Here is a 22471-nt window from a genome sequence, read left to right as displayed (position 1 = left end):
ATTTATTCATGCTTTCTTTAATATTTTTCTTATCATAGTAAGGAAGTTTCCATTGTGTTTATTCCTGGGTGAGGGGGTGCATGAAAACATGTCATCACAATAAGTTTAGAGCATACATTAGTATAGAGTAAATACATAACCAGGAGAAATGACTGCATTTACCCGCACATGATCAGATATTCAAATGTTCTCTTCTGATCACTGTGTCGCCCTTCATCGTGGTCCATTTGCCGCTCTAGCCACTGGTGGCGCTGTTTGCTGTATTCCAAAGTGCTATTTAAGTGACGAAGAAGAGATTCTCCGGAAGCTACTTTTTGTGAGCACGCGGTACGTCCGGCCTTTCCAACAGGGCAGCGAGAGGGAACATGGTGAGGAGCTCACGCTCTCCTGTTGATTTCGATTTTTATCACGCTCAGCTTCACTAAAGCCCGTCAAATGTGTGCCACACGGACACATAAGCTTGTGAGATGGTCGCTCATACGTGTGTTGATGAGCAGGCTGCTATAGAAATAGAATAAGACGTTATATTACAGAGCGCTTGTACCGACCGACGCCGCTCCGCTCAGTTGCTAACTGTAAGCTAATGAAGATGCAGCAGGCTATAGCTAGCCAGTAGGCTAACATCGCTATTTAATTGAATAATAGACCACGTACGTGAAACGTGCCTCTGTCAATACTTGGAGTGGTTAACTGCGAATATTAATAACGTGGATACGCAGCGTCGGTCAGGCAGAATTTAATAAGTAAAAGCTTAATCTGCATGTACACGCTAACGGGCTGTGCTAGGCTCGTGTCGGTAGCGAGGTGAGGCTCCTGTACTCGCGCTGTTAAGAGATGAGCGAGTTGAATGTGCCGCCACCAGCAAACGTGTTTCCCCTCGTGTCTTCGTCCAGGCCAAGATCAAGGCTAGAGATCTGCGGGGCAAGAAGAAGGAAGAGCTGCTGAAGCAGCTGGACGACCTGAAGAACGAGCTGTCCCAGCTGCGCGTGGCCAAAGTGACCGGCGGAGCGGCGTCCAAGCTCTCAAAGATGTACGTACTGAGTGAGAAGCTGCTAACAGCACGTCTGGAGGCCGCTCTGTGGCCGTCCATAGGCACCGTTCACCTGCTCTTTACCTTCTGCATTCTCATCAACTGGGTTACAAATGATGTCTTTTAATGTTAATGGGATTTATTTAGTACGGTACTACTTATACAGGGATGTCAGGCTCAGTGTATTGTAGCTATTATATACGATTCATGAAACATTTCCACCTCCACACGAGGAGGTAATACTGGAGGAATTACACAATGAAGTTGCGTGGTCAAAAAGTCTGAGATCACTTACCCCCTACTGTTTATCTACAGATGAACCACATGGTGCTCAGGTGCTATTGTCTTTACCCAACTATATACTAAAGCCTCAAATAATGACAGCCGGTATGACCTTACCGTCATGCTGCCACCCCTAAATTGTCACTGTCACCATTTAATGACAGATTTCCCTTTTTCCTGCTGATTTTAACGTATACTCTGACACATGTGTGGCTTTGCTTGTCTTTACAGCTGTGTTGTCCGTAAGTCCATCGCCAGAGTCCTGACTGTAATCAACCAGACACAGAAGGAGAACCTGAGGAAATTCTACAAGGTGAGAGCAGCCAGCAGCCGTGTTTACTAACGGAGTTCTTCATTCTGAACCCAGATGTGTCTTCCCTCTTTGGTTCTCTTGTCGGTGATGATATTGTTGAGCTGATGTTTTGCTGATGCATTCTCAACTGCTTACCAAAAGACTGAGACTTGAGTTACCATGAATGTTCCCATAATGTCTTGACTGTGTACTTTGACTGCAAGAATTCTAAATAAGATGGATGTCACTGTGGATGTTCACTGGGATTAAATAATAATTTCTTAAAAATACACACGTGACCTAATTATAAATATAAAATGATTCAAATTCAAAACTAATGTATTTGTCCCTGGAGGCCAATTCAAAAAATCATTTATTACCCAGCATTGGCTTAAGCCAACAGAGTCAGATATGATGTCTGCGGCCACTTGCTGGGGCGAGTCAATTAAAATAGAGATGAGGATGGAGGGAGACCATGAAAAGCTTTGTCGGACTGACTGTCATAATGAAAATAACGAGGGTGGTGTGTAAAGACGGGGAAAGTAAGTTCATTATACAACACATATTTCAGATAAATGTCAAACATCTCTTCATCTTAATAGTTGCCAAACATTTTCTTGAGTTTCACTGAAGTTTTCCACCCATAAAATAGTGTTTCAGCTCACTGAAAGTCAATTTGATTTCCTTCAGGGTAAGAAGTACAAGCCCCTGGATCTGAGACCCAGGAAGACCAGAGCTCTGCGCCGCCGGCTCAACAAGCATGAAGAGTCTCTGCGGACCAAGAAACAGCAGAGGAAGGATCTCCTCTACTCCATTCGCAAATTCGCAGTCAAAGCTTAGATGCTTTTTGTTTTGACAAAATAAAATCTGTGTAAAAGACGGCCTGTTGTGTATTTCCTCGACAAGCATCAATGGTAAATTAATTGTGCTTATTAAGTGCCTTTCTATTCTTGTCAACCACTCAGTGCTTTTCAGTACAAGCTGCATTCATACACAAACATATTCTGTAGGAAGCACTGACTCACTGTGGTTTCAGCCATCAGGGGCTGGTTTCAATATTTTCTAAGGACACTTTTCAATGTCGTGGCTTTGGCCTCAGGTCTGTTTAGCAGGACATGCACATTTTGAGGTTAATCTTCCTGAAGAACAATTCAAGGATTAGCTACAGCAGCTGTTGTGTCTGGATTGATCAAATCAGGGAAAACTCAGGAATTAGAGTGTGTTTGCATTGTCTTGACTAGTGTAGAACTGGAAGAGCCTGCTACAGATCCTGAATAAAGGACGATATCAATCATGAATCTGAATTACATGAAGGGCTTGAATGGATGATGTCACAATTTCCTGTTGCTTACACAGCCAGCCACAGGAGGGCAGCACATGATAAATGTAGATAGATTTTTCAATCCAGACATTAAACAGTAAAGTATGGATGTGTTAACCAAGATGACATTTCTCACACAGAAAGCCTAATACTTCTTTTTAACATTTAAACTTTGTGGATTATTTAATATTTGGAAATCAGACCGCCACTGACCTCAAAATGTTCTTAATACATTTCAACAAAGATGACACGGCCTGTCGTACATGTCACTTCATATTTTTCACACTGATACTTAACAAAGCCTTAAAGTTTTAATTTTATGGGAATAAAATCTATATACCATTGTTTATATAAAGTTATCTTAACTACTAAACTAAAATTACTCCATACTGGGAAACTCACTATTTTAAATGTAATCCATCCACACATCGGGATATTTGTTCTTATCACTGAAACATTTATACATTTTTGTAATTGTGGCCATTTTTAGAATGTTTGATTTTGAATTTTAGCATTGTAGAGCATTGTTCTGTCAGTGCAATCAAATAGTTGTCAGAAGAAATGTTTCAGAGACTGCTACAGCATATATATTGAAATAAGAGCAATTATACAAAATTACCAGGATTGATTCAATACAAAAGTTCTTTCATATAAGTGGCACTTGATGATGGTGCTGCTATAGTGGAACATTAGGGGACTCTGCACTCTGCATTATGATAAAACACTTTAATTTCAGACTGTATGATCCACTGCACAACAAAGTGAACTGTTAGGCAGAGCCTCTTGATTTATTGTGTTTTTGTTTGGATTTCAACTCGTTTAAAAAAAAGTCACATTGTGATTTCGTCTCAAAGGTTGTGAACAAATTACCAAGAGAAACACAGGGTGCTGAGATTACTCATCGAACAAACCCAACGAACACAGAGGTTAAACCTCCTGGGATCATAAATACCTAAAATAGGTGACATGACAATTTGATATGTGGTGCTCAGGGTAGATTGTCAAGTGCAGTTCTTTCAGGTGTATTTTAGCACTGTCAACTCCCAGTAAAGTATATTACTATTTTAATAAAAACAGCTATTATATGATAATAGCAACACTAATTAAAAATGCTAACAATGCTGATAATAAATAATTCACCCATCCATTATCTATACCCAGTGATAATAATAATAAGAACCTATAATATTAATAATTATCTAGTCTATGAAAACAGTTTTATGATGTCTCCTGTATTTCTGGAGGAGCTATTATGGGAAATGTGGGTCTTGAACCACACAAATGAGCCAAAACATGACATGATTAACATTGATTCCACTGATGTAATGACCAATCTGACCGAGCATCTGTGGGATGTGCTGGAAAAACAAGTCTGGAGGCCTCGCTTCACAGGATCCACAGGATCTGATGCTAACATCTCGGTGCCAGATACCACAAGTCTTGTTGAGTCCATACCTCAATGGATTGAGCTGCTTTCGTGGTACGAGGGGACAACAAAATATTAGACAGGTCAATTTCATCTTGTTGTATATAAATTGCTGAAGGACCCCATTGATCCACTATATATTTCTATTAGTGCCAAAGAAGTGCTTTGCAGCTGTTTTTTGGATGTTAATGTGTGTATCACAATAAAATGAATGAACATTTGAACCTGGAGCCATCTTGCTGTAAGACAACAGTGCTAACCACTGCATCACCATGCTGCCCCATACTACTAATGATAATAATGATAACGAGAGAGAGCACAAACTACAGCACTGTAGTTAATGAATGCAAACACCTTTCACTTTTGCATCTTTATCTTTGACTGTTGTATGTTCTGTTGCTTCCTGAAATTGATACTGATAATTAAAATAAGAACTGAGGATGTGTAAACTCGCTGCATCATGTCTGTCTGTCCAACAGTTTTCACTGGAGCTAATTCTTATACCTTCTTGGATTGTGGGGGCATCATGTGTGAGCACAGTGGGTCCTGGGAATGTCTGGAATGACAGTCACCGTTATTCTAATTACTTTCCTACCATCACCATTCTGTCAGCTGCTCTTTAGTTTCCTAACAGCGCAGTCACTATACTCTCTGCTTTGGTGCTCTGTCACCATGAGTGTCCAGAGCGTCTTGCTCACACTGCCACTTTGTTTTTGCATGTTTTCTCCGTCTCTCGCTCCTCATCCAAGCTCCGCAAAGAAGTCAGGCTGCTTCAAAGTCAACAACTGCCAATGCATCATGAAGGATGGGAGTGGGGTGATAAACCTGAACGCAATGGGGGACGCAGACGGTTTCCTGGGGCAACTGAAGCCTTTGTCGGCAGAGAACATCCCCGTCGACACTGAGATCCTCCTGTCGTTCAGCCCCTGTCAGCCCTTCTCACAGCCAGAGGACCTGACAGGAGAGGACTGTGCCAACACTGCTGCATGTCTCATCATCAGGTACAGTAATGCTGGGATTCACATTATATGACTGTGTCACTTTACAGATTCAAACCCTGTCACTGAAGACTTTGTTGAATGCCTTAACTATCTCATTTACACGTCTCACTATGATTATTTTAAACACCTAATGCTTTGAAAACACGCTTGCAATGTCTTACCTTGACCGTCTCATTCTCACTAGGGATTTAACCTAAAACAATCTCAATAAAACAGGTCAAAATACTGTTTATGGATTGATTAAAAAAACCTGTCATTCTCTAAAGCGGGTCAGTGTAGTTTGAAACAGATGTAGTTCAGGAGGAAACAGATACCTTCAGTCTGTGTTTCTTAAAGCAGTTGATGGTGGATTTTGAGGTTTTTCTTTGACCTTTCTTTGTCCTGTAGCAGAAATCAGTCTCTCCTCCCTCACAGTTTCCTGACTGACTGAACAACATTGAGTGGAATCCTTCTGTTCTCTATGTCTGAACAGGGTTTCCTGTGCCAGTGTTCTGCCTCCTGCCTGCTCCCAAAGCAGAATATCTGGATATGATAAAAGAGAGTGCAGCCTAATACAATGCTTTACAGTTGGCATGGTGTTCTCATCACATGCCACTCCTTGTCATAGACCTTGGATGAAGTTTCCTAATAGATGTTGATTTTGTGATGTGGTTGTAGGTGAGGTTTCCCTCCGGACCATTTTCGTGCACCAGTCCACGCAGGGGAGCCCTGCTCCGCCACTTCTGTGACAGACAAACCTGCCTGCAGCTCCTCTGCAGGCATATGTAGTTTGGAATTGCCTGCCCAGCAGATGTGCAGTTTATCTGGCAGTTTTCATGGTCTTCCACATTCTTGTCTTGACGTCCACAGTTCCTTTTAACTGACACAGGACAGTGGAAACAGCTGGACGCTCTTCAGTATCATTCTATAGCCTCCTCTGCTCTGTTGAGGCATCAGCTACATGAGGCTTAAATACAGAATGTCTACATCTTCCAATTCATTCTTTTTAAGTCTGATTGTCTATGGCTGTAATTTACACTTGTAGAGTGTTAAAGTTCAGTGATGATGCCACTCGTTTTCAATTTGTAATGATAAATCTTGTGATATTTAAAGTCATGTGACTCTACTTTTTGACAAAATAGAGGAAATTATAAAGCACCTACACCACATTGTAAAATAGTTCAAAGGTATCATCAGCTCAGTCAAAATGCAGTCAAACTGTGACTAATCTACGCTATATGACATTATTTGAATTTTTTAAACGGATCTATCAATATTTAAGATGCACTTGACTTCTATAGGTAATTGAGGTGCAGCTAGTTTTAACTGCTTCTTATATAATTCAAAATGTTTAGTCCAGTGGTTCACAACCAGAGGAGGGGGGTCCCTTCAAAAGGGCCAACGATAAATCTGTGAGGTTATAAGGTGAAAGATTGATTTTGAGATTGATTTTTTTTTCTCTTTGCTGTTTTGAGTGGTTGTTTTTATGAACCACCTGAGTGTTTGGATGTGAAATCACTTGTTGCTGGAACTCTTAACAACTCAAATACACCTTTAACCCAGAAACAACACTGTACTCTCCACTGCTGACCGTGGATGAGATGATGTTTTTATTTCAGTAGGCGAAGTGCCAATGCAGCAGCTGCCTTCAGACCTTCTTTAACCTCTTTCATCCTGCACTCATCATTATAGTTCAGTACTTTCACTCCTAAAATGCTTCTGGACAGTTGACAGTCTAAGCAGACTTACTGATTAATGTATTTAAATGTGAGGTGAAACTTGTGCAGGTTGGGATCTCATTGATTAAGTGGGATCAAACTGCTATATTTATTTCAATCTGTAGGCAGCTGCTGAAGAGCCACCAGGGGGCCCCCTAACACACAAACGGAGAAAAGTGAAGACTTCCATGTGGCTGCTGTAAATCCAAAGCAACTTCCCATTATTGAAAAAACAAAAAACTGCTGCTGAGTTTTAACTGGTACATTTATTTGTTTCACTTACTTTAATTGATTGAGATGCACATTTAGATATTTTCAAAGCTGGTTTTTAAATATTTGGATAATACACTGTGTGTGGACAGCATCTGTGTATCTGTGTGAGAGATGATGAGGGAGAAAATGGGCCTCAGAACATTTTGACCCCTGGCCCTAAACACAACATACATGTTTGGGAGTTTGGTAATTGCTTAATTGTTTTCTTCTTAATTCTGTCTTTGTTAAATGTGTTTTAAAAACACATTTGTTTATTAGGTTATTAGACTGTATCATTAAAAGATATACTATATGCCTGCTCACATCAATACCTCTATCATTACAATTGTTACTGCTGCTCCCTTCATTCTGACATTTTCTTTTTTTTTATAAATACTTATTCACCTCTCCATTAGAGTTAGAGGCTGTCTTTGTCAATGTTGTAAATATTGTCGACGTGCTGTGCTACACGGGGCAACTATTGCATCTGTCCATCCTGGGAGAGGGATCCCTCACATGTGGGGATTTTCTCTTTTTTTTGGTAATTTTTCTTGACTCTCATTGAAGGGCAGAGGATGTCACACCTTGTTTAGCCCTATGAGACAAATTGTGATTAGTAAACGGCTATACAAATCAAATTTGATTGCTAAACTTGTGTCTGCATTGATTTGTTATAATAATTATTAGGCTATTCATCTGTCAGGGGACTCAAAAATTCAAGCAATCTTTTTATGTGATATGTTATTCGTGTTCATGTCTGTGTTAACAGGTATCAAAGGCTCAACACATACATTAACCGCTGTATTGGCTATGGGAGACATGAAGGGAATGAATTCCACTACAATGACACCCTGAAGATGCTCTCTGTTTCATACTTTGGTGAGCAAAGTCATCATATACTATATGTTACTGAACTTTCTGTCAGTATGGTGCAACCTGACAGCCAGTCTTCTTCTCCTCCTGTCCCAGCTGATGAGAAGCAGCCACTGACGGTGGTGCATTACCACTGTAATCCAAATCAGTCCACTTCCTTTATCCGGGACCAGAGGCTCAGCACTGAGGAGCCCCTGCAGATCTGGGTGGAAAGCCCCTGTGCTTGTCCGAATGCCTGTACCATGGGGGATCTGGGTTTAGGCACCATCTTCCTCATCATCCTCTCCCTCAGTGCTGCTGCATACTTTATCCTTGGTAATGTTAATGAAAACCGTGGGGGAGCTCAGTAATGTTAGAGCAGGCAGCTCATTCTAGTGTGCATTATTTTATGTACACATCATAGTTTAGGTATTAAAAGAATGTCCATGGGATCTTTAAGATTGAAAGTCTTTCTGCTGCCTAGTAATGAGTACAACATAGATATTATGGCACACACATGGAAATATAACAAGCAGAGATATGAATCTTGTTGCATGAGAAGAAAAGGTCACCGTGGTCCCCAAAAATCATTACTGTTCAGCTTCAGGGGACCATGCACATCCACAGCAATTGTCATAGGGATTTGTGTGGCACTACAATGTGTGGGTTGGCAGTTCGATTACAGTCTCCCCCGATATACATGCTGAACCCCAAAGTGCTCCTGATGGCTGTGCTGGGAGAGATGCACTGTATGAATGTGTGTGTGAATGGGTAAATAACAAATCTGTACTGTCAGTGAGTGGTCATTAAGACTAAAGCTCTATATTCTACATCTGTAGAGACCCTTCCCCATTTACTGACCATTCAAATTCTCCCCAAATGACTAAACTAGTTCTTTATATGGTGTTTTTCTCTGTGTTGATGGACATTTGTCTGATTGGGCTCATTATATGACCTGGTTTGTATGGAAGCCAGAGGATGGTGAAAGTAAGATAAATTAAAATACACATGGTGAGTCAAAATTACTTGGTCCAAATAATAAGACATTTATTTTACATAAACACTCTATAATAAGATTTTCATTGAGATACCACAGTACACACAGTGAGTCATAATAATGACTACTGGACCAGCTTTGAAGAGTTCTGTCCTTAATTTACTCATGATTTAGATCTTTTATTTTCATGATTTCATTATTATAACCTGGTTATTTAGAATTCTCACCTTATCTCTTCTTCTCACATATCATATTGACTTGTTTTTTTTTTTAGGCTATTCTTTTCTTTCGTTTGTCATTTTGTTTGTTGTGAGTTACCCACATGTGTGGCATGAGCTGAAAGGGTGACTTTGGTTTTCATCTGCGACAGGCTCCTGTGCACTGAGGCCTTTTCGGAGCAGCAGCGGAGTCCAGATCTCTCCGGAGCACAGTGTGTGGTGTATGATCTGCTACCTCTGTACTGAGAGAGGCTCTGAAACAAGACGCTACGCAGACACGACACGCTGTGAACGATAAGCTCCACACCTCTGAAATAATGCAGGACGTCTACACAGGCCAGGTTTCTTGACCTGAAGCTGTCATGTCCCCTGGAGGGAAAAGAGCATGGATTGATTTTACAGTTTGCTGAAAGTGACAGACTCACACTCTGTCATTTTGTTCATATAGTATTGTAAACTACTGTAAATGATGTGCATGTATTTTCCACGTGATCACAGCAATTAACATTTGCAAATGAGTCTCCTTTGATTACCAGTTTTGTCTTGAGTGTTTAGTCATTTAAAACATTCCCCTGTTTTCCTTACAGTGTGAATCACCCTCTGAAACGTTAGTGTTAGTGTGTGTAGCCTCGTTTCTTTTTGCTGACGGTTGATTATTTTGTCCCTGCCTTTCAGACAGCCACTGATGAGAGAGTTGGGACAAACCATTACGATTACAGGGATTTATTGTCAGATACTGGAAGTTGTTCATTGTGTGTTTTAAATAAATGTATCTCTCTGGGCACTTGTTGAATTTGAAATATTCTCTTTAAGTCTTTCTCTTTCTTTACGTCTATTCACATGCTGCTCTGGGCCCAGTGCGTTTCTGTGTCCTTCTTCCCAGTTTGTATTTTGAAACAAACACACCTGTTCCACTAATAGTAGTGTTTGTTGCACAAGCACATCAGTTGTATGAAGGCATCCCTTTACTCCAACACCATCTCATTATGGAGCTCACATTTTTAACCCTCGCGGGGCCCATATCTGTGGACAGCTGCAGGCCTTATCAGCTCAGGCCTGTTTCTCATCACACTGTTTTGTCCACTCTGTGTGGAGGCTCTTTATGGGCAGATTGGCTCAATCTGTTTACTGCTCTGGGCCCCTCTGTCCACTGTTCTTCACATCTTATGAGTCCTCCATTGTGATGTCATCAGAGGGTGATTGTGGTGAGCTGTGAAGTGCTGCACGCTGGTCTCCTGTGTTGTTTGGTTTGACATCAGGTTCTTGAACATGAGGATTGTCTGCTGAAGGCCTACAAGGAGAACACAAAAATAACATCTCATTTTTATGTCAGTGACCTTGTCTAACCACTGGACACATAAAGTGTCATAAAGTTCATTCCAAAACAATGGATGTTGAACTCTCGCTGCTGATAAAACACACAACTTTACTTAAGCTACCTGCTGAATTGAGGTTAAAACCCACACAAACTTTAACTCGCTATGGACATTTCTGTTTCATTTAGCTTTGAATCCTTTTAAATGAACATGCAAAGGTTATGTGCATTTGTTTATGGGTGCTCATGTACATGAAAGGTTAAGGAAAAATGTCAATTTGCAAATCTTAACATTTAAAAAAGACGGCACCAAAGTGTTTGTTTAAATAAAGTTTTTTTTAATGGCTGAATTTGATTTAGTTGCTTCAACTTCAGGGTCCATGCTGTTCATAGTGGCTCACTGTCATGGGGTTGTGAACCTTTATTATTTTATGTTATAGTGTTCTATTCTAATTAAAAAGTAATAATATAATAATTCCAAATAACTCCTGCGAAGTGTACATGTCTGTGTTTAGACTTCTGGACTTTAATATTCTGTGGCTATAGAACATTCCCCAGTGATTATGGAAACTCCTGGCTTTCCTTTTGTCTGGTCAAAGTTTTCATTATCTTTTGATATGACTGGTAGGATTCCAAAACATTTATTGAACACATCAATGTCCTGCGGGGGATGAACCAGAGACATTTCTCCTACTGCCACTGAGCAAAACTCTCAGTGAATGCGTCACTTTATTATTGTGCCATTTAATGGTAAATGTTTTGTATTGATATAGAGCTTTTCTAGTCTTGGTGACCACTCAAAGCACTCTACAGTACAGTTTGGCATTCACCCACACATTCATACAGTGCATCTATTAGCAGCACTTCTTTGTTCGGCCATTCAGGGTTCAGCATCTTGCCAGAGGACCCTTTGGAATGTGGAATTGGAAAGACTGGGACCCACTGCCCCTTTATTGACTGTAAGTAAATATTTTATATTTTTCTTGTTTAAACCCTGTTTGTGGTAATTATAATAACACGGATTAAGTCTAAAATAATTGCTATGTATGAAAAGGTTGTAAACTACACAAGATTTATTGGGTTCAACCTCCTGCACAACATCCCTGTGTTCATCCATGTGTACAGTTGAGTATGATAGGGTTGTTTTCTTTTTACAGAATATCCTGTAACTTCATCCTCTTTCAGTTTTTGTTTTGTTTTGTTGTTGCTTGATTCCAGAGATAAACCAGATTCCATTTAGGCACAGTGGGCATGGGCCTTTACATGCACTGCAGTTGTTGTGATTGCTTGGGAAAATATTTTTTGCCTCCACACCCTCCAAATGACATCACTTCTGAGACCTGTTTTGGAGCTCTGCTGTAGTTTCTGGAGACAAGGGTGAAAACCACAGTTGTGACGTGAAAGATGTTGTCTAAGGCACAGTTCGTGAAATTGATGCAGATGTCTGCCTTCCTATGACTTGCAACAGCATGTGTCCCGATAATCAGCATTAAGAACTTGTACCTTATCTCCTCTGTCTGCGAGTCCTGGTCCAAATCCTCACAACGTGTTGAAGGCAGATACAGATGAAGTTTTGAAACCCTCACGGCGCCGGGCTGTCCGTCACCAGCCTCTCTCTCATTGTTCCATGGAGTTATGGGATTTTCTGGGAGGAGAAGAGTCGCAGTCAGATGTTGCTTTGAATTCAGTCACATCCTTGCCGCAGATGTCATTTACAGCTTGCCAACAATCCAAACACAACAAGCTGGGACTGGGTGATATATGGATACATCTGAACAACTGTGTCTGCTTATCACTTGTGGATATCCAAAAGGCAGTTACTTAAACTGCAGCAAAAACATCCACTGCCCACATTCCAAGTAATACAGAAGGAATGCAACAGACAAACTTTAATGTCAATTGGCAATGAAATTGGATTATTTGTTCGAGGTACCACAAATAAGCACAGCTGTTCCTGCACAAAGCTAAAAGACAAATTCAATCATGCATGATCCCTGGATATGATTATGGGAACCTGTAGCCAGATGGAAGTATCGTGTAGTGTGCATGGGGGGGGGGGGGGGGGGGGTCCTCCTCAAACCAGAATGCTGGCGGTTCGATCCCAGTCTTCCCAGCTGCTTGCTGAAGGGACCTTGGGCATGATATACTGAGCCCAAAAATTGCCCATTCTCATAGAATAAAGTTATGCACACTGACGCACTGTATCGATGTGTGTGTGAATGGGTGTAAACTAAGCATGCTTCATATGATACCAGTTTAATTTAATTCAAACCATATTATCCCAAGGCACCATACAAATGTGGAGAAATTAATAATATTATAGAGAAAGTCAACATTTCCCAGAATGAGCGAACACTGACTGTGGAAAGAAAAAACTCCCTTTAACAGCAAGAAACCTAAAATGCATTCAGATTTTGTTTATGCTATGCCCCTGAAACAATCCAGCACATAGTAGCACGTACAGTAGGTGTAAGATGCAAGCTGGGACAGTGTACACTGAGGCGTATGGGTTAGAAGCAGTAAAGTCCCAGTGGGACATACCAGAGGTATGATCCTGTGGAACTTCATATTCCACACTGACAAACAGCTGCTGGCTGATGTACCAGATGTAGTGGAGGTAGACAAGGAGCATAAGAGGGCAGTGGTGGAAAATGTAGCAATCCCAGCTGACAGTATCGTCAGAAAGAAGGAGCACAAGAAGATAGAGAAGTACCAGAAGAATAACAGGAACAGATGTGGATGGTGAAGTCCAAAGTGGACCTCCTGTGACCCCTAAACTGGGAGAGTGGTTCCAGCAGATTCCAGGTACAACATCTGAAGTCGGATATATCCAGAAGAGATACTGTGCAGAACCCTCAAACTCCCAGGCCTCTGGTTTATGTATGTATATATATATATTTATATGTATGTTGTGTTTGTTGCTGTATTCTTTGTAAACTTCGGTTTTGATAATCCAAACTCAAAATGAGATTATAAGCACTAAGCTTCGGAACTGTGGAGCTGTAGTATTCAGATAATATCGATTGTGTGTCAAAGTTGTGTCATGGTAGTAGTGGTGGTGGTGCAATGCCATTCACCTGCTGTGTCACTGACTGGATCTCTGTGGTGGCAAACAGTGGCAGCTCCAGCCTGAAGGCTCTCCACAGCTCTCTTTCCGGTCCTGGCCCTTGCCACTGGTTTTGCTTTGCTCTCCAGCCTTCCCTTGAGACTGCTCAGCAGCATCAGTCTCCCATCCCCTCCCCCTCTGCTCTGAGGTGTCACCCTGCCACTGCAGGGCCTCTGCTGGAGGGGACAGCCAAACCCCTGCACTGTGAAAGGAATCATAATAATTATATTATTTATCATATCATTTGTTTATGAAAGGACACAACAACAAAATGATACAGCACAGACTAATAACAAGACAGAAAGTGAAATAAAGCTGGATCGCTGAAATTAGAGAAAACAACAAATCAAAAAATAACAAAATATAAAATGACACATGAAATGCATGCTATGAGACAAATCAAAATGACAAGACACAGACAGAGCTGCGACATAACATGCTATGAAAAAAAACACAAAGTAAAGGGAAACAACAGAAAATGGAATGTTAAGAAACAACCCAATGACAAATTACACAATGACACAAAACTAAATCAAATCACAAAAAGTGACATGAGACAAAATTACACAGAGTTCACAAAATGACAAAATATGAAATGACACATGAAATGCATGCTATGACACAAACCAACAAATCTCACAAGATAAAGTGACTCGTCATGCATAACATTTGCCATGTGAAGGACCCACACTGATGTGGAATGGTTCTGTGCACAGAGACAGACAGATGCAGTCACCTTGCAGGCCCGCAGGCTCGGAGTTTCTGCAGGAAAGCCGTGTTCCTACACGGGACCGTGGTCCTGATGGAAGCAGAGTGAGGGCTGGGCTCTCATGAAAGGGTTTGGACTGAAGGTTTGTCCTGTGCTTGCTGTGGACATACATACTTTCGTCTGTACCACCCTCAGCTTGATGGTTGCCCCTGTCATTTGTCAATCATCCAACATGGTTACCTGCAGGGACAAATGATCCACAGTCAGTAAGTAAATTGGTAAAATAGTAAATGGACTTTATCTATATAGTGCTTTTCTCGTCTTATCAACAATTCAAAGTGCCTTAGAATTCACATTCAACCATTAACACAGCGTTTCTATACCTTTTCTATCACACACCATTGATACAATTCTGGCACAACCATCAGGCGTAATTTGGTGGTTCGTCATACGGCCTGGAGGAGTCAGCGATTGAACCACTGACCCTTTGCTCAGTCGACTACCCACTCTCTCTCTCCGATGTCACAGCGGCCAAATAATCAAAACAGCACAACTCCCATACAATGAGCTACTTTGTACTGTTGAGTTGATAGGTGAAAAGTGAAGCATTTTCCATGCCTTGGATCTTCAATGGGGTGTGCTCTGTGTTTTTTGTAGAATGAACGTATTAAATAAAAAAGACTACTTCAAAGTATCAGGGCAGAATCTGCATTGAATTTAATGTTACGGTGCTGAAAAAAAAAACTGGCAGTTGTTTGCATCCACTAAGTGAAACCAGGATTTACACCAGATTCAGTATGTTCGCATAATGTGTCAACCACATGGTCTGACTGTTCCTCTCTGCAGACAGGAAGATCCTTTTGGTAAATCTACAGTCAGTACAGCCTTTACATAGAGATGGGTGAGAAAAAATGACAGAAAAACACTTTGTCTTTGTAAGGCTGCTGAAGGGATGTACAGTATTCAAGGATCTTCCCTCATTGGGTCTATTAATGACATGAGGAGTGTTAAGTATTAAGCTGGTTTGTTTGGGATGTGTTAGTTACAGTAAAACCCAAAGCATACAGTGAATATTATTTTAATTTTCATTAAACCACCTTATCAATAGTCTGTCAACGATGCACTCACATTGGTAAAAGATCAATGAAATACAATGTCTGTTTTATTTATTTAATACCATACTGTGTAGTTTTGCTCTAAGGGCCGTCACAACTTCATGGTAAATGGAGGTCACAGAATATCTGGCTAAGTAAAGGCATTGAGGTTACACACTGTACAGTGCAGCAGAAGCAGCAGCAGCAGCAGGGATTGTTTATTTGATTAAATGAATGCCACATTAATCTTGATTTACAATTTTGGAGGGCATGGGTAAATTAGGCCTTATGAATTATTATTTGTATTTTTTTTTGTTACATTTTATGACATTTGCAATATGTGGCCAGTCTCTTGTGTGCATGCTTGGTTGTAAAATATAACTTTAAGTGTGGTGATGTGGATATATTGGTTCATCATTTATCAACATTACTGTTGCTAATGTAATGTAATCACACTAAAGCATGCAGAGGTGCAGTGATTTAAACATGTACAGGCTTAAAGTTTCTGATCTGATTGATTTATCTATTTATTATTATTAGATTGTTGACAACAACATACCTTATAATAATTTTAGCCTATATTTTAACCTTATTTTTTCTCAGCTGTTTCAGTTGCATTGTAGCTTGCTACCCAGTTAAATACCTGCACACGTGATAAGTAAAAGGAAATATAGATACATATGATTTAAGGAAAGAAAATATAGCATTGTATGACAATGATCTGTTTCTACATCCACCTTCTTTGTGAAATGACAAGAGTTTAAAAGTTTATCTTACCCAAGGTTCAATGCGATTTTCTGTGAACTTTAAAAAAAAAAAGTGGGTAACGTCAATTCTAAGCAGTACATTTATTTAATCAGCAGAAGTTACAGTAATCACATCAACTCTATATTGTCATACTGTTTTGAACAGGCAAGGCAAATAAGATGTGAAAATGTAATAAAGCCACCTGTAAAAAAAAAACTACAGAAAGCAACAGGAACAAGCTAGAAAACACTGAAGCACAATATCCAGGAGGTGAACAGACAAACTGACACCATGTGAACTGAACACAGATGAAAGACATCAAGGTGGGGCTGATTGTCACAAATGAGGAAAACTAGACAGGAAGTAGAGCAAGACAAAAAAAAATCCAAAACCCAAACACAGTCCAAAAATTCCCAACTGGCACAGAATCCCGATATAAAAAACCTGCTGAAATGAGAGCGAAGCCCTCAGACTGACAGACTGTTACACTGTCAGTACACTATTAATGGACTGGTTGACTAATTGGGGGATAAGTCTGTGTCTTTGACAGACAGTCTTTCTATCCTGGGACAACACTGCTCAACAGTTCACACAGCTAGCACTTTTTTACAAGCCCACTTTTTAACAGCCTGACACATTTTAAAGAGAAACAGAAGGCCCAGCCTCTGGAAATGATTGGGCCGTGCAATTTCGGTGACTTGGACAAGCAGGGTTATCGTGAGCGTTTTAACTGAAAGCATGTGTGTGTAGGGTTATGGGTTACAGTTCATTACACTGCCTTTCAGCTAATCTCTCACAATGATAAAAACTCTGTGAATGCTCTTACCTGCTCTCCTTTAGACAGTCTCTCAACGCTTCTTCCTGATGAACCACGTGATGTTAAATTAAATCCCACTTTGTGCTTTTCCACCGAATATGGATCCACACCCAAGAGCTGATTTTGCCAGTATGGCTGTTACTCTCTGCTGTTGCTAAGCGACCACAAGCCTACTCTCTGGGTTTGTTTGTGTTGGATAACATGGGATGGGGTGGGTGAGGGTGTCATAGTTGTCCACTGTCATAGTTACAAGCCTCGGTCTATGTCACACAATGGCATTACGGCTGAAGTTTTAACAAGGCTTTCTGGTTACCATGTATAAGAGCCACAGTTCCAGCTCAACAATGGACTAGAAACAGCTGATGGAGTTAGTCATGTGCATTCACACCCAGCATAAGTGGTTTATTTGACCTTTGCTGTTTTCCTTTTTTTTCCTTGGTGGGAACGTTACTGTTGGAACTTGGCAGCGGGAAATAAACATGCTGACAGGCCTCTGCCAACAGAGCTGTGGTACAGGAGAGAGAACATATTTCAAACCAAAGCCAGTAAACAACCCTCAAATTCAGTATTTATGGGTAATAAGGAGAAGGATGTGGTTCCTTTTGCAAGTCAGGCTTTGCAAATCAGAATCTGGACTGACACTCATTGAGCTTACTCCGTGTTCTTACCTGATCGGAGCAACAGGGACGTAATCAGATAATCCTGATGACAGAAGTAAGGCTATTGTCTTGAACATGCTAAACTGGTTTCAGTCCAAAAACAATTTGGTCAAGATCATTTTCCTCTCTTTCAAAGCGGTCTGATTCATTGCATCGGTTAACTCAGCAGCAATGGGCAAAGGTGGTGACAAGACGTTCTCCACAACAGAGAGCCAACTATCCTGATAACTTTCCATGTTGAGCTGCTGACCACCGGAGATAAGTCGATGAACATACAACATTTCTTTCTTTCATAACATAAATACAGAGCTGTTCATTCTGATGCTGGCAGTAGAGCAAAAGCAAAAAGCTACATCTTCACATCAGATTTGTTCTTGTAAGAGTATTTTTGCATAGTGTTATTTGAACATCTCAGAACAGTTCAAATGCCTGTTTGTGCACTTTTGTATGGGGTGTAATAACAATTTTAGCCTTGTGGTGGCATTGGTACATCTTAACTATCCAATCATATTTTACATTTAACAGAAGGCAGGCAGTTTTGGAGCTGATTCAATAAGGATGTTTATGTTTGGCACATTAGAAAGTCAGTCACATCTCCAAGATTATAATAGAAAGCATATGTGAACACTTTCCACAAGTCTTTAGGGACAGTGTTTCACATGACCTTTCACCACTGTTGCCACAAGCAGAATGCTCTGCAATGTTTTGTACCTGCTGGTAACTGATTCAGGCAGTTGGACGTGGAGCAACTCAGCTGGAACAACAGCAGTGATAAATGCTCTGAGTCAGACAGTCAAACCAAGATGGATAATGTGGCATCACAAACTGATTTTCAAACCATTAATCTGCTTATTTCTGTCACCACAATCTTATTTTTTACTATTAGTGAAAACTTTAATTATCCCTGAGGGAAAATTGGTTTTCTGCAGAAATAAACAGTCAGCAAAGGGCTTTCCCCTCATTCATCTCCCCCTCCCTCTCCCCCCTCCAGCCTCCCAGGACCATTCAATCTCCCTAACTAACCTTTCTTTTTCTACACTGCCCATATATCTCTTTATTGTTATACTATCCTGTTAAAGCTCTCCTCTCCCCCTCATTCATTCACTCATCGTGATGCCAAAGGCTCAGGTAACCAAAAACATTAAGAATATATGCTTGTAGAGCTATCCTAACAGATGTGTGAGGCTGAACATGAAGGTGCCATTTGTTAAACACAATTTGTATGGTGGTCATTGGTTTCAGGTATATGGTCACAATCCAGTAAGTATTGGACGAAGTAGAATAATTAATAAAAGTACATTATAATTCATCCAGGGAAAACATAAATGTCTGTATTAAATTTAATAAAATCTCATATTTTGTTAGAAATACCTCTAAAACACTTACCATCAATGTCAATGTCATGGTGAAGAAAAAATCTAGGGAAGGTAAATGGTCTGTATTTATATAGTGCTTTTGTTGTCTTGATGGACACTTAAGTTTACAGTACAGTTTACAGTATCTCTTCAATATAAGGCATTGCAGCAACAAACGCTGATCAACAAAAATGATCTTGCAGCAAGGACTTAGAAGATTCAAATGGGTCTGCGGTTTTTCAGTGTTTTTATTCACTATTTTTTACATTTTATTTATCATCAAATTAAAATTGTATTTGTATAGCCCACATTCACAAATCATATTTTGTCTCATAGGGCTTGACAAGGTGCAACATCCTCTGTCTTTAACCCTCAACAAGAGTAAGGAAAAACTACCCAAAAAATGCAGAACTCTGAGAGGATGGACAGAAGTGCAATTGAGGCTTCGTGTTAAATCTTCCCATGACCACCTAACAGACACATGCTAAGTATAGAGTTGATTAGATTAACCTTCACGACATATGCTTTCCACAGACAGACAGACAAACAGATGTTTGTAGAATTAATAGGTAGATATGTTAGTGGATGGTGAAGAACCAGTGGTATTTCTCCACATAATGTCTCCATAGACCAAAGAATTAGACCACTTAGACTTTGTGTTGATTAGCTTTAGAAGAGATAATACAGGAGGCCTATATATGTTTGATGGAAATCAATTGGGAGGGATATGTGAGATTAAAAAGGATTCCATTTGAGTATGTGAAAGTCTAACCAGACAGTCATGATGCTTTATAAAGATGCCATTATGAATTTAAGAGAAAATAGATCCAAACCTGGTTATTTAAATTTTCCTTGGTTGTGTAACTGTTATTGTACTACTTTCAGTTTTACTCTGAAGAAGTAAACATTATAATGACAAAAGAAAATAGAGAGATCAGTCAAAAAACCTCTAAATGGAAGAAAGTATGAATGAAAACATAGACCAAGCTTAGCCTTGGTAACACAGCAACATGACTGTTATTATGGGTGGATACATAGTGAGAGAAAAGGAAAAATCCCTGTCCCCTGTCAGCTGGGAGAAGAGAAACCCCTCTGTTTCCATTTGTATTCTGGAATTAAAGTTCCTGGTAGTAACAGCATGGAATATACTGAACATTCTGTATACTCGCCTTTATCAGACTGAATGGGAATGAGCTATTTAGCTCAAATGGATGGACACACTCTGAAGTTTTAAACACTTATTGACTTCCTTTGTTAAAACACCAGCCTACTTAGTAACACATGCTTGATGTAAGGTGATGTTGTAAATACAATGTGAGCATGCAATTTTGTCATCAGATTTTGTCATCAGAGGAAATGTGGAAACTGAATACATGTAAAGAACATGAATGTTTTTCGCTCAAAAAGCACAACTGTGCCAAAATTAAGAATGTTTAACACGGCCACAGTTTCAATGGAAATGTTTGACATTTTGGGAAATATGACTATTCATTCTATGAGAAGCAAAGCTATGCTCCCATTTGCGGAATGTATATCGTTATACTGAACCAATGACTCAATAAAAAAGCTTTTTATGTAAAAATCACTTTACATAAGTGAAGTCAATCCCAGATACGGGCATTGCCATATTTCACTGGTGACGTCATTTGGACCCTGGAGTCTATGCAGTGGTGATTGTGGAGGGGAGCTGTGGTATCGAGTTCTCTCCCCACCATAGGTTACGTCATCATTCAAAATGATATATGAGAAGTTATATGATCCCAAAGCACAAAGCTCTGTATAAAAGACAATTTAAGAATACAGGGATGTAGACTTTAGAGATAGGTTGTGGCAGGTGATAGCTGAACAGCTTGACATTGGTGATTTACAAAGGATGTATGAAAGATTAGAAAGTGATTTTGATCTTGGCAGCAAGCTTTCTAAAGCTATAGCTATTAATTAGCCATGTTTTGTATTTGTAGCAGTGAAGAAAATATGTCATAACCACCAGGACACATACGTCAAAAAGAAAGAGGATTCAATTCAATTCAATTCAATTTTATTTATATAGCGCCAATTCATAATTTACATTATCTCAAGGCACTTTACATTTAAAGGTCAAGACCTTAAAACAATATTAACATAGAGAAACCCAACAGTTCCCACAATGAGCAAGCACAGGCGACTGTGGAGAGGAAAAACTCCCTCGGATGAGGGCAGAAGTGGAGGGGATCAGCAAGAAAAAGAAATGGAAATATATGAAAGCAATGTCCTCCCTAAAATCTTCCATGACAAAGACAAGGTAATGTTGGCTTCCCCAAAAACGCATTTTATTTTAAATGAGTATTTTATTGTAATAGCCGTACAGCATGATTTCATAACTCTGATAACTGATTCTGATTTTGTTTTTCAAGAAGCAAGGACCACAAAATCTTCCTCACATCTCAACTCCATACTGCAAATTTTCAGGATGACTAGAATAATAAAATGCATCGGACTTGGTGTAAAAGGTTTCTCTGCATCAAGTTTTATTGGAAGACGTATTAACAGACTAAAAAACAGACTTCATTTGCAAAGACCTTTCGTGAAATGTCCAACTATTGCTTTAACAAATTGACGTTTAGTATATTTAGTATTTAGTATATTAGCATTAGCATTGATGAACACCTGCCTTCTCTCTGGTTGTGTCCCAGCTGCTTTTAAACATGCTGTTGTACAGCCCTTGCTAAAGAAAGAAAATCTTCATCCCTCTGTTCTCTCTAATTACTGGCCTATTTCTAAACTGCCCTTCTTGTCCAAAGTCCTATAGAGAATGTAGTTGTCACCCAGTTGCAAACATTTCTTATCAACATAAGAAAAGTACCAGTCTGGGTTCAAACCCCGCCATAGCACTGAAACAGCCCTTTTAAGAGTATTTACCAATTTGATTTTAACTATTGATTCAGGAGACTCTGTTGTCCTAGTGCTCCTAGATCTGACAACCGCTTTCAACACCGTTAATCATGCAATCCTGTTGTCATGTCTAGATTAAAGGTACAGCACTCAGGTGGTTACAGTCATAGATAGGAGTTTCTCCGTCCACCTGGATGACTACTGCTCTGGGATGGCTCCACTTACATGTGGTGTACTTGGACACTCTGAACTGCTGGATGTGAGCACCCTTGGCCCCCTAGCTCCTAATATTCACTCCACCGTGAAGTCTTGGTGTCCATTTTGATTTGTTTTTTTTAAATTTAACCAGCAAATTTCCTCAGTTGTCTTTCAACCTCTCAACTACTATAATTCCCTGTATGTAGGCGTGGACCAATCCTCCATTAAATGC

At 40.0% G+C, this 22471-nt stretch overlaps 3 protein-coding genes across 6 annotated transcripts; 2 read left to right on the top strand and 1 right to left on the bottom strand.

Moving 5' to 3' along the window:
* The first annotated feature begins 227 nt into the window (after nt 1-227).
* rpl35 (ribosomal protein L35) lies at nt 228-2483 on the top strand. Of its 2 annotated transcripts, none has more exons than XM_020102324.2 (4): nt 228-368; nt 894-1030; nt 1544-1625; nt 2295-2483. In XM_020102324.2, exons 1-4 carry the CDS (start codon nt 366-368, stop codon nt 2442-2444), a joined length of 372 nt encoding a protein of 123 aa, XP_019957883.1. In that variant the 5' UTR covers nt 228-365; the 3' UTR covers nt 2445-2483. The 2 variants fall into 2 exon arrangements, with proteins under 2 accessions (XP_019957883.1, XP_069379178.1); XM_069523077.1 differs by having other exon boundaries at nt 339-462.
* Nucleotides 2484-4956: 2473 nt separating this feature from the next.
* LOC109639082 (uncharacterized) lies at nt 4957-10149 on the top strand. 2 transcript variants are annotated; one of them, XM_020102359.2, is made up of 4 exons: nt 4957-5352; nt 8071-8180; nt 8271-8489; nt 9521-10149. In XM_020102359.2, exons 1-4 carry the CDS (start codon nt 5024-5026, stop codon nt 9664-9666), a joined length of 804 nt encoding a protein of 267 aa, XP_019957918.2. In that variant the 5' UTR covers nt 4957-5023; the 3' UTR covers nt 9667-10149. The 2 variants fall into 2 exon arrangements, with proteins under 2 accessions (XP_019957918.2, XP_069379174.1); XM_069523073.1 differs by having other exon boundaries at nt 8071-8489; nt 9521-9666.
* Nucleotides 9975-17323, bottom strand: LOC109639083 (uncharacterized). Of its 2 annotated transcripts, none has more exons than XM_069523074.1 (5): nt 17166-17323; nt 14526-14738; nt 13761-13991; nt 12187-12328; nt 9975-10659 (listed from the first exon to the last, which is right to left on the bottom strand). In XM_069523074.1, exons 2-5 carry the CDS (start codon nt 14668-14670, stop codon nt 10533-10535), a joined length of 645 nt encoding a protein of 214 aa, XP_069379175.1. In that variant the 5' UTR covers nt 14671-14738; nt 17166-17323; the 3' UTR covers nt 9975-10532. The 2 variants fall into 2 exon arrangements, with proteins under 2 accessions (XP_069379175.1, XP_069379176.1); XM_069523075.1 differs by lacking the exon at nt 9975-10659 and adding an exon at nt 10712-12048.
* Nucleotides 17324-22471: the final 5148 nt, after the last annotated feature.

This window comes from Paralichthys olivaceus, chromosome 4, assembly GCF_024713975.1.
Source record: "Paralichthys olivaceus isolate ysfri-2021 chromosome 4, ASM2471397v2, whole genome shotgun sequence".
NCBI lineage: Eukaryota > Metazoa > Chordata > Actinopteri > Pleuronectiformes > Paralichthyidae > Paralichthys > Paralichthys olivaceus.
Note: the sequence above shows the minus strand (reverse complement) of the source record. Positions and strands in the feature narration are given on the sequence as shown.